The 12710-nt window shown below is 34.8% G+C and overlaps 1 protein-coding gene across 2 annotated transcripts in view; it reads left to right on the top strand.

Annotated features, from left to right (window-relative positions):
• AK9 (adenylate kinase 9) overlaps positions 1-12710 on the top strand; it is a 75064-nt gene that overhangs the window by 24213 nt on the left and 38141 nt on the right. Inside the window, exons 15-19 of one of the 2 annotated variants that reach the window (XM_074580964.1) lie at positions 922-1055; positions 1733-1889; positions 5832-5937; positions 6358-6422; positions 11813-11914. In XM_074580964.1, coding sequence (XP_074437065.1) covers positions 922-1055; positions 1733-1889; positions 5832-5937; positions 6358-6422; positions 11813-11914 — 564 coding nt within the window. The remainder of the gene's footprint in view (positions 1-921; positions 1056-1732; positions 1890-5831; positions 5938-6357; positions 6423-11812; positions 11915-12710) is intronic. The other variant, XR_012586259.1, reaches the window with a different exon arrangement.

The raw sequence follows: 12710 nt of genomic DNA on the forward strand, positions 1-12710 counted from the left end.
GTTCCTTCAATTATATTCTTCCTTTAATTTATGACATGCAGCAAAAGATATTGAAGAGAGCACTAAAGAAAGATCTATTTCTTGAACTGGAGAAGTAGAATACAGTATCTTAAGATATGATAACTGTAAAGTCTCTTTGCTTTTGGGTTTGAGTTGGATTGAGTTTTTTTGTAGAATGGAAACACTTAGTAAGATATTGTCCCTTTCCTAGGGAGATTGTAACTTGGCAAAAATAACCTGATAACATGTAAATTTGTGCATGTAAAAATTATCAATGCAATCAGTGAAAAATCTTGGCATAATTACAGAAAGTATGGCATTTTTTCCAAATTATACTCTTCACATAGTAGATATTGTAGTTGCTTAAAACAGTCCTTCACCAAATTTTATCAAATTAGTATGTAAACTGTGAAATAACTCTGAGTGTTCCTTAAAAATTTTTTAAACAATTGCAGTCATTGCATCAGCAATTAACAACAAAATATGGATCCAATATGAATGTTTTATGCATCTTAGGGAATGCAGGCTTCTTGACTGTTGACAATACACTGTCTGGGTCTATGATTTGTATTGATTTTTAAATTAATCTGGTTAACCTTTTGATTTAGGAATCAAAGAGAAATTCTCAGGTGCTGCAGGTGCCTGTTTGTTCTAGTACACAAACGTAGTTCCATTCATATCAAAATAATATTTCACTTAGTGGTAGAAAATACTGTACAGTTAAGAAGTACCCTCTAGAACTGCATTCAGAAGAACTGGTATTTGATTCTTTCTCAGTATGATTGTGTAATATTGCTTAAAATGACTGCTGCACTGTTACTATGAAGTGGCTGTATCTAATTGCCTAGCAGTTATTCCTCACCAGAGGAAATCAGTGTTTCAGAATTTTGTGAAGTGCTTTAAAAAAATCTATATTGTTAGGAATATCAGAGATAACTGCTGACCACCCAGAAGTTCAAGCGATGGTAGAAGAAGCCATAAAAAGTGCATCAGTCTCAGAAGTTACACCGTCACCTGAAATATATGCTGAAGTACTGGAGAGAGCTATTGCAGAGGTAAAACAAGTGCTATGTAGCAAAGCACTTTTTTTGTAAGAGCAACCTGTAACACTTTATACATTATCAATAGATATTCTAAATGTTTCTGTTTGAACGATCAGTTTAGTTTATATCACATAGTTTGAAAGCTGACATAGGATTGAGGAGAGACTGAGCAAGATCATGAAAAACAAATCTATTGAGGACTACTACATATATATATATATATAAATTATTTCTGTTTTGCAAAGTACCTGGGCTGCAAATTGTTAAAGGCTGGGAGTATTATCTGAGGAAAATATCACTGTATGCTTGCCCTATTCTTATACTCTTAGTCACTATTAAAGAGCTCAACACCAGATACAAGTGTTTGAAAAGAATTGTATATGAAGGTTTATCCAAGAATCTTGAATTGTTTTAAATTTGTTCACTGGTTTGTAACTATTGAAACTGGAATCCAAATTCTTTATAGGCAAACTTAAAAAAACATTGGCACATTAATCTCTTTCTGTTCAAAATGTTTTTATTTCGTTCAGACATATAAAGTTATAAATGTCTTACTTTGTATTGACCTGAAATGACAATAGGGAAAAATCATAACATTTAGAAAATCATTTTGTATTGTGCAGTCTTTTTGAACAGCTCACAGACTATCTTAGTCTTTTTATGTTACTGAACCTGACATTTTATAACAGCTTATGAAGAAGAACAAAGACAGATTTCCTGGTGCTCCAGAAAAAGGAGGATGGGTAGTGGATAATTACCCTCTGTCAGTAGATCACTGGTCAGCTTTATCAGAAAAAGGACTTTTACCTGACACTGTTGTCTGTCTGAAGGATACAGAAAAAGATGGTTAGTAAATGCAGACTAATGAAACTTAGTCTTTTCTTTTTTTCCGTGTTGATATCTGTATATAAAGCACACTTATACAAAAAACTAGTAGTTATGTCCCATTTATAAAGTTTCAGGGGTCTAGAGAAGGAAGAATCCAGTGAATCAACAAAGGTAGCCCAAATTTCTTACAATCTGGATTAAGGGAATTACACAGAATTGAAAAAAGGAATACATTACAAAAGCAGTAAAGAAAATACCTCCAATTTATAATCCTATTTTCAATTTCCTCCTATTTACAATCAGCAGTAAATACCACTGGACTCTTGCAGTTCAGATTTTTGTACTCTGTGTCTGACTGGCCACCAGCTTGCGATGTGGCCCTCAGTCAAATTTCCCTGCCTGCCTGTCGTTGCTTTGCCCACTTGCAAAATCAGGTTATAGATATGAACTTTCTCTGCTTGAGAGAAAAGGGGGGGAGAAATACCTGTATGCAGGTGTATTCTGTTCCCCATCCTGGGATCAAAAAAAAGTTGAGCAACTTCTTACCCAGATCGATACAATTGTTTAGTAGCATGAATTCAGGGAAGGGATTTTTACTTTATTGTTTCAGGCAGGAAGGAAGGTTGGTACCCGGCATGAAAAACCGAACAGATTCATACACTGTTAAATGCTTTGCCTGCCAGATGATGACTTAATGGATTATGCCTGCTTGATTCATACCACACCACAAGTTTTGTTGACCTGTGGCAATGTTTGATCATTACCTGTTCAACCTAGTCCATTATCAAAAGGTCTTTCAGTAGTAGAAACTTCCCTTCAAGAAAGGAATGATGGGTCTATTCACACTTAGTTCAAGAAAGCTCAGTAACTGCCCCATATTGGAATCAGTTCAGAGAGCTCTTCAAACCCTTGTCCCTGAATAAAAAAATCAACGGAAGCAAATCGAGGTTACATAGTTTACTTAGAACAGATTTCTTATTTTAAAAAAAAAGCTTTTCAGAAGCATGTCATCTGATCAGCTAATCATCCTCGCAACTCAACTACAGTACCTAAGTATCTAAAGTACTTAGTCACGTAACTTTGTGAAATTTTGTAACGCCTTAAACATCTTAATTAAAAGTCTTTTAGCGTGGCTGAAACTCATATACAGACTACATACAGACTGAACATTTCTGTGAGAAAGTTCTAGATTCAGTGTTTGTCGGAAAATCATATTTGCTGTTGCTATCATTCAAGAAGACCTCACCTCAGATAATTCCAGAAAGACCTTAAGGACAAATTGCATTTCCATGTCTCATCTTTGCTTCCCAGACATTTCAAGCATATTGAAATGTTCGTGAACCTAGTTTGTGGGACACAATGCCTTGTCCTTTCTTACAACCACAAAAAGCACCTTATCCCTGCAGTTGGCACGCAGCAATGTAATGTTAATATAGTGTACTAAATAACAAAGAGCAGAGGTCAAGCTCTTGCCTTTTCTGCAGGGAGAGGATTGAGGTGAGAGAGATGCTTTCAGAATTATGTTAACTTTCTCTTCACTTCTCAGAATTTAACAAATTAGTGAATTAATTGGATAAAAGAAAAGGTTGTCTCGTTGTCCCTGAAAGGCTTTATTTTAGACCAGACACTTTGGCAATAGATAATTCTTCATGGGAACCATGTTGAAAATTTGTCAATAGTAACTGCCCCATTTTTTTCTTTTGAGAAGGGGAAAACTTGAGAGTCCATAGCAGAGGTGTTTAAATGAAGATCTCTCTAGGGCTTTCAAATTATGTGCTTCCTTCCTGCAATGTACACCTTTCTACCGTTCCCACCAGTTCTCAAAACCTAGCTCCGAATTACTTGTTGTAATATGAAAAATCTCTTTTATACTCTTGATAGCCATCTCTTCTGCGTAATCACCTTCTGTTTCTCTAGTCTGATAGATGGCAGATTCTTTAAAGCGTAAGTGTAAGGCTTTCCTAGAAGTTAGAGAGGTTCTTCCTAAAACTTAAATTTTGTGCTCACAACCCTGACAGTACCTTTGTTTGAACTAACACTGTTATAGTCTTCATATCACATAGCAAAAAAAGACTGCTTTCTTAATTACAACCCATTTGGCCCCATATATAAGTAGATTTCAGTCTTGGAAGGAAATGTATTTGAGACGATAATGAGCCTATACCCTAATTTTATCCCTGGAGCTGTATCAGGCTTTCATATGAATCAATGACTGTTTTTCTTCAAAATTTCATTCACTGGTGGGAGGAAATGAATTAACATACTTTAAATGATAATGCATATATTTTTACTGTCTTAGCTTGAAACAAGTCATGTGCAAATTGAATACAAGTCATAGTATTTGTAGCCTATCATAATAAATCAAAGTGAAACATAATACTTAACAGACTTCCAGTTGCACTAAAACAGGACAGTGCAAGAACATTTTTCTTTCAACCCGAACCGGCTGAGCTACCTACAAACCTGTTCCATTAGCATGCTAGCTTATTTCTGGTTAATACCAGTAGCAGATACTCTCAGGTCAGCCACTTAGGACTTTGCTAATTTCTTATCCATTATTCTAAAGGCTTATAGGTCACTTGCTCAATTTAATCAAGTAATATTTAAATCCTTCATCAGATGAAACAATATTGAATTCTGTAAGTGAGGAACACATGTGCTGGTACCCAAGGAAGAAAGAATGGTTAGTTACAGTACAATCATTGTGATTCTACTGGACATTGTGCATATGCTAATTCTGCAATTAAAGCTGCTTCGGTTCAGATCAATGTCATTTGGACTCTGAATAATGAAGGAAATTAATGCTCTTTGGCATTGCTGCTTTTCATAATACTGTGAGAAAACACAAAGATGGGAAAGTGCGCGCCTGGGACACCAGGCAAAGCCACTGAAAACTCTCACAACTTTTTTGCATAAGAATACCCAGGCAGAATTATCTAAAGATGAGTTTACCAAGTACATTTTAAAAAACTTCCTTCACTCACCCTCCCTTTTGCAAAAACACATTTAATTGAAAGCATTGGTTTGAAATATAAACAATTCACACAAAATGATCATCTGCTTCAAATCAACACCAAAGTTCCTGACAATTAAGTAACATGTTTCTCACAATTCAGCATTTCATGTCAGTTGATGATAGTGATCATGTGAGATATGGGAAGAACAAGTATGAGTAAAGTGAGGTGAAAGAGACAAGATCATAATGTCTGCTATAAAATTTGGCTAAAAGTGTAGCTTTTTGCTTATGGATATGTTTCCTTGAATTTAGCTATTTTGTTTCCTTTTTCTTTTTTTCATTTGGGCAATTGTGTTTACTCTTTATTTGATACCCACTAATTTCTGTTGCTTAAATAATAACGTAGTTGTGGAGTATACATTTTCACAGCATTTTGAGTCATTACTTTGTAAGCTATTCCTTGAACTAGTCTAAACTGGCATGACTCCACTGATGGAAATGGGTTTCAGCCACGCAGCCACATATCATAAATCTATTTGCCAAGTAAATTAATCAGTAAAGTTCCTAGTAGGAACAGCATATTCTTCATTTCTGTCAACCAGCTGTAGTAGTATAGGTATGTACGTTCTTTATATTTTTATTTTAACGTTTTTAATTTATTTCTTCATAGCTTTCTTCATACACATACAAAAAAAATACCAGAGTAATGCATGATATACAGAAATATAAGACAAATCCTTTCAGTGTTGTGTCCCCTTATAGCCTTCATCATAACCTTCCCATATCCCAGACTCAGTTTATTAGGTGCTTGAAATTGAAAACAAAGCTCTAAAACCTTAGAAAGCAACAGTATAATAACATTTCAGTGGTATATATGCCTTTTCTTGGCTTTAAAAAGAAGTAGGAAAGTTGTCTATGATTTATTCAATAATTTTCCTCACTCAAATAACTTTAGTTTTATACAGATGCGTAGAACTCATTACTGTTGTGTAATTGTACTGCAGGAGCCTGTATACTACACAGAACATACTTAGCAAATAGGGATGAAATTAATTCTAAGATTTTGAAAAGACTAACAGATGAAGCATTAGAAAAGCAAGAAGAATCAAGGTAAAGTATTCTAAATATCTGAACGTATAAAATAAGCACAAGAAAATTCTAGCCTTACTTTGTGTTGAAGGTATCAGTGCATTTATCAACACAAATGTACTAAAAAAGTACACTAAGACTAGTTGCGATGTATAGGAAATAATCCAGTATGTGTTAACTTTGAGGAATGTCTCATTTAGATCAGTAAATATGGTAGCAGAAGATTCTTTTGCTAAATGCATTTTCATTAGCCTTTCATTAGTCCAGCCTTTTGATGCAATGAGACAATAACATTTTAGATGATAAAATATATTTGATTTTTGTTTTGAAGTTATATTCCAATTCCCAACAGTATATTTCCACATCTTTGCTTTACATTTAATATATCTGCAACTTGCAGTATTTATACAAGTCTTAAGATGAATAATCTTTTACTTACAGAAGAAAAATGCAAGAAATACTGACGTCAGAGGAAGAGCAATCTCTAGAGGCTGCGGAGGAGAGAGGTGAGTGTATAATTTGACTTCTACTTTACCTAACTATGTGTTTCAAATCATTTAGCAATTTGGGTTTTATGCAGATTTTACAATTTTAATTTCCTTTTTACATACAGCATCTAGAAAAATGACTTTATATTACTATCTTTGCTTCCTTCACTGATTCAGGCACCCATTTCTATGTGTCATTCTTAATGGACATTACAGAAGAGAGATGTGTATTAAATCAGCCAGTACAGTTTTGGTTTTCAATAAATCCAAAGGACAGGACTTTGTATCTCCTCTAGAAAGTTTTCTAAGTGGGTTATTAACTGTATTGAAACTTCCTACTCATCAAAAAATCTTTATCCCCTCACAAGTTAGGAAACATTGTTGGAACTTAGCCAACAGCTAGTAAGAAAATCACAAAACTGTCTGATTTTCTGCTCTTCCTCCAGAAGCTCAGCCTGAAGCAATTGAAGGGGATTGGAAATTATTTCAGGAGTGGCTCTCTCATCATGTATTAAGAATTGCTGAATCTGGTAGCAACATACATTATAAATTGCTGAATCCAATAGCCCGTTAGAGGTGAGGCTGCAGCAGCTCCATGACTCCAGAGCCATTCAGTAATGTATCTGAGCATGTAGTCCCATTTTTTCTTTCATCCTCTTCTTACTCTTTTTGTCCATGCTTGTTCCTCATCAGTCCACTTTGATCCCTTCTTCTTCTTGCCTGTGGTCCTTCTCAGAAATGCCTCATAATATTATAAATCTCTCACAATCCCAAACTGCTTTTCCTGGCAGATCCCTTAATGAATCTCATACCCTGTAGGTAGTAATGCCCCTCAGCCAGGGACAGCTTCTCTCATTGACTCATTTCAATAGATCTCACACACAGACAATGCCTTCATTGTCCTCTTTTAAATGACCCTGAGGTGAGACAAGTCAAGGTTATATTTGTTCTGATTAGGTTATTGGGGTTCCTCCACCTGTCATTGTTCCTCTCCTCCTTTGTGCTTATGGAGATTAGCCTTTAATAACATAACCTAATAAAAGAAAAAGGGGAATTATATGTATTACATGAGGTTTCTCCTCTAATAACGCTATTAACAAAATATTTTGAGTAAAGACTTTCTTACTTTGCTTCTTTATATATTGACAGAACCACATAGTATTTTTGTTTAGCCACTCTTTATTTCCTGTAAAGATTCTACTTTTATATCAGAATTGTGCTATGATTTGCTTCCAGCAAGAAAAATACAATTGTCCTGGGCAAAAGTGAATAATCTGTGAGGAGAGAGACTTTAGGGGCAGGCCAACTGTCACAAATAGGCTGGATTTTTGCAACTCAGACAATTCTGTCAGTTAGGTTGAGATTTAGAATTAATTCCAGTTATTTTCAATGGTTTTAAACCTCAACAGTCAAAAAAGTTTCAAGGTTGTACTTTCCTCTTTACCTTCTTTCATCACTGTCTACTTTCTTAGAAGGATGTTGCTGTCTGATTTGGATCTGTTGTCAAGATGAAGTACCATGCACAGGTATCTGTATCTACATTAAGAACTAGGTTGGGTACTTTATTTTCTTCCTCTATTAAGGGATCTCAAGGTTTCTCCATCATAGCCTAACTTATCAGCTGAAGCCTGGAGCTGAAATTAAAAATTGAAGTGCGCGAATTCTCACTTTTTTTTTTCTCTCTCAACAGTGGGAGCCTAGACTGCCATTACTGTCTTCCTTTCAAACATAACATACTGGTTTCTGTAGAAAAATATTATGACCAATCTTAAGTTCTGTGTTGTCGATGTGCCTTACATATGCTTTCTTTCATTATCCAGTCTGGCATTTATTTTAATTATATATAGCAAGGACTAAGTCCTAAAGGTAGCGTAAGACAGAATATGATAACATGCTTTTGATTTTTAATTAGGTTACATTTCACCTACTCTCTGAAAACAATACTCTAGCTTTGTAGAGTTCTTTAAATTGCATATAAACAAAAAAAATTCTACATTATAACTTTTTATAGTTTCTAATAAAACATATAGCTCTTCTCCAAAGTGAATGAGTTCTAAAGTATTAAATATAAAGGGTTCTACACAGATACTCTCTCTATCTCAAACAAAGTTCATCTTAGTTTTGAATATCTAACTCATTTTGATCTGAGTACATCAAAACAACATTTATTAATGATGGAAGTAATATATCATATACACACTTGTGCTCTTAACACGTGATAAGTCCTTGTTCAGAGAAAATCATGTTTTCCTACACCTACATTTGATTTCAGTAATCAAATACTGACTCACCAAAACAGTTCAGTCATGCTGCTCTTAGCCTGACATCTGTTTTATTTCACATGTACTGCCATCAGCACATTGACTGCAGCTTTTCTCCCATGTGACATGTCTTTACAAAAATACAAGTGAATTATATGTTCACACTTCTGAGGGTTTTTATATAGCAGTTATAGGTATAAAAATGAAAAATCGAAAGAATACTCCAGCGCCCCAATCATGCTCTTTTGATGTCTCATATAAATAAATGTGCATTTCAATAATTGCAATTTTTGTAACCTCAGTGGGACACTGAAGTAACTGGAATTGCTTCAGGACTGAACATATTCAAATTTATAACATCGTTTGTGCTTAAAAGGAAAAAATGGTTCCAGTAATGAGCAAGGTACTTACATGTGTCTTAATGAGAGTGAAAGTAAATGGAGAAGGAGAATTCGGGTAAATTTAACAAATTTATTTAAAAAAGTCAGAAAGTTCAATGCTGAAAATGTCTGTTGAATGTACACAAAACAATTTATGTGGTAAGTCTTGCTTGTAATGTCTAGCTGAAAATTATAGCCCCACATCTTTTTTCATGTCCCTGGGTGCAATTATTGAGTTTAAATTATTTTCAGTAATTTCTTACTGTATTTAAGCATTTTTGCAGCAGCTTTGCATGAGTATGGATTTATTTATACTAGGAGACAGATATATGACTTCATGAGAATATATTTCAGACATTGTAGTAGCTTCAGGTAGATCTGTGGGTTCATTCCAATCTTCCTGAGGTAAAACTTGGCATATTTCTTTCTTGCCGTGTTTCAGCAATAAATTATCGCATACAATTGACCTTATCCACTGAAACAGTAGTCATGGTTTAAGACTTTCTTTTCTGTACTTTATTTGTCAGCCCTGCTTTTCTGCCAGAGATTACCCCCTTCCTATAGCAGACTCACCTGGAGCACACATACGCCTGTGCCTCAGTCGCCGTAGCTCAGGGTGGTGTGTCAGAACAACCCCATCTTCACTGATGTCTCTTCTGCTACTTTTGCTATTTGGGCAGAAGCTCTTGCAAGCAATCAATAGGTAGCTGTAGCTGATAATTCCTGCTGTCGCCTCCTGTGCTTGTTCTTCACAGCTGTTAATATCAATATTTGTTATAAACTCTTTAATACTGTTCCCAGCCCCCTCCTTTCTCATACTACAGGTGGTGGAGCATTGAATCAATACCCATCTCTCTAGCTTTTATTTTATGTTCTTGCCTTTTTATTCTTGTCATTGTGTTAAATTCAGTAAGATATTTTAAACAACAACAAAAAGTAAATAGAATAATAATTAAACCTGTACATGTTACAACATTTCCTCTTTAGTCTTTGAAGAGAAATGCTTATTAGAATCAATTGTAATTATAACATTTACCAGGCAGTTGATGTGTGCTCAGTCCTACAGCCTCTAAATATATTTCCTTTGTTTTTCTTGACTGGCTTGCATACTGGTTTGGTTTTTATCTGCCTCTAACTGGAAAGTTTTCTGTGAGAGAGTTTGAACAAGGACAGTTTCTTAATCTGCAGACAAGGGATAGCAAATTACTTGTACGACAAACTTCAAAGCAAGCTGTAGTGATATTACCTTCACAGTTTTTTCAGTCTTTGAGCAAAGTTGCATTATCTTAAAAGCCACTTTCTGCCCTCCTTCATAAGCCAGATACGATAATTACATTTTAATAACTGTAATCACAGCATTTTAGGCAGAGAAATTGCAAAATTTGAAACAGAAAGGTTATAAACAACTTTCTCAATTACATCCCAAATACCTTCAGTTGTTAAATTCTTTCAGTATCTCATTCAGAGAAATAAAGGCTAAGCGGTATTGGTGTAGTACAGCTATGCGTTCCTTTGCAGAAGAAAAAGAACAAAAGCCTATGATTAGAGCTATCACCCTCTCTGAAATCTCTTGGCACTTTCTGAACATCTATAAGAAAAAAGACATCTTCTTAATTTACTTTGTTTAATGGCTGTGCATCTGTCTTCCTTGACCCTCTCCAGCACCAGTCTTGTAAATGAAATCTCTGAAGTGTTTGGACACCTTGTAAAAATTTAGACATACTTCTGTGCCACAGCTATTTCCCTTGAAGTTTCTAGGACTGTCTGTGATGAAGTTATGTATGCATGTGAGAATTTGCGTGTTGACAGCCTTAACAAAGTGTCTTCCATTTTGCACATATTTTTCTGCATGTCATTTTCCTCTTTGTGTATATTATGGACTCTTGATTTATTTATTAGAGAATGTCAAAACTCATTTTTGCTTGACTGCATTCCTGTATATAACAAAAGGAAATAAGGGACTAGAATAAGTGAAGAATTTTCTCAATTTGACACGTGCTAAAGGTTGTGGGGTTTTGTGTGCTAACCATATAAGAAGATGCTTGTTTATGAGATGAAGTTTCCTGATTCTGCATAAATCAGAAATTCAATGTTTCCAACCTGTTTTTCATTATGTTTGTGGTTTCTTTGCCAAAAAAAGAGATGTACATGAAAACAAATGCCGTAATTTCAGATTTTAAAATATATTCTTGTTTAATATGATTTGAGTTTTGGGTAATCATAACATGTTGAGATGTACTAGTGGTGTTTTATTATTCTAACAATGGTCTAAGGACATAAGCAAAATAAGGCTTCTAGGAAAAAGTTACATTCTTTATTGAACAACTGATACAGTTGGAAAAATTACACCAGCCTTTAGGTGCACAAGCCCTTCTTCAAGTCAGAAGCATTTCTGCCCAACTGGAGCTGTTCTGTAGAACACCAAGTGTGCTCTTACAAGGTCTTGTTTTTGAGCATGTTTGAGCTCAGGACGCACAGATTATAACAAATGAAAAATATTCTTACATAAAAGCCCTGAAATAAAGTACTTCTCCATTTTATTCACAGTCATGTGGCATCTGATAGATGGTCTGCCTTTCCCCACAGATCAGGTTGCTGATTTCAAAATGTTTTGGTCAGTGAGCATTAAAGTAACTAACTCCTTATTTGCAGGTGATCAAATATAAATGTTGCAGTGTGATCCAAAAAATATCTTTATTTCTATAGTGCCTTCATCAACCCTCAATGGGTTTGTTAAAGTTACTAATGGTTTTATTTCTGCCAACAGAATTTGAGGACAATGATGAGCAGCTTCCACCTGAAACTGAACAAATGCCCGACAAACAGTCCAGTGACTCTGCGGGTTATGAAGAAGAATCTAAACCTCCAGGTTGGCCTTGTAGCACATATAATCTCTCATACTTGCTAGTATCAAGAATTGTATGTCTTCCTTTTCTGCAATATTTTTATATTGCAGAATATTTTTAATTTTATATTATATTTTATTGTGTTTGAAAATTGGCTGTAAACATCATTCCTTATCTTAACCTTTTTTCTTTTAAAGACATTTATAATTGAATAGTCAGGTTCAAGTTATTTAAACACTTATAGATGCAATTAAAGAAATGTTGTAATTTCTTTTTAAAAATAACGCACAGGGTATTTGCACTTTGAGAAACAACAAAGCAACAAAATTGCACTATTACCCCTACTGCCTATATACCAAGTTAATAAATGTGTACATGTATGTGGAAATAACAGATAAAGTGAGTGTTGCTGAAATTCTAGGTTGACATAGCTTCTTCTATTCATAAATCCATGAGCACTCTCTACAGGATGAAGTGATAAGGAAGGGAAATCAGAGGAAAAAACTTTAGAAAGTCAGTCTCACGGAATGTGACCCCCCCCCCCCCAAAAAAAAAGAAAAAGTAGAAAGAAGAAAATACCAGGAAAAAATGGGGGAAAATACCCCCAGGAAATAATCAAATTGCAGCATTCACAAACACCTGCATGTGCTTGTATTCTACAGACCAATTTTAAATTAATAATATATCCATAATAATCAGAAATAACTAGTCCATTCCCTGTGGCAAGGGATCTTGGGAAAAATAGGAATGGTTGAATTTTAACTTTGGACGTGAATGATCAAAATATGTCCTGTATTTTCCTTAGTCATCCATTGTCCT

Source organism: Larus michahellis, chromosome 3, assembly GCF_964199755.1.
Source record: "Larus michahellis chromosome 3, bLarMic1.1, whole genome shotgun sequence".
Lineage (NCBI taxonomy): Eukaryota > Metazoa > Chordata > Aves > Charadriiformes > Laridae > Larus > Larus michahellis.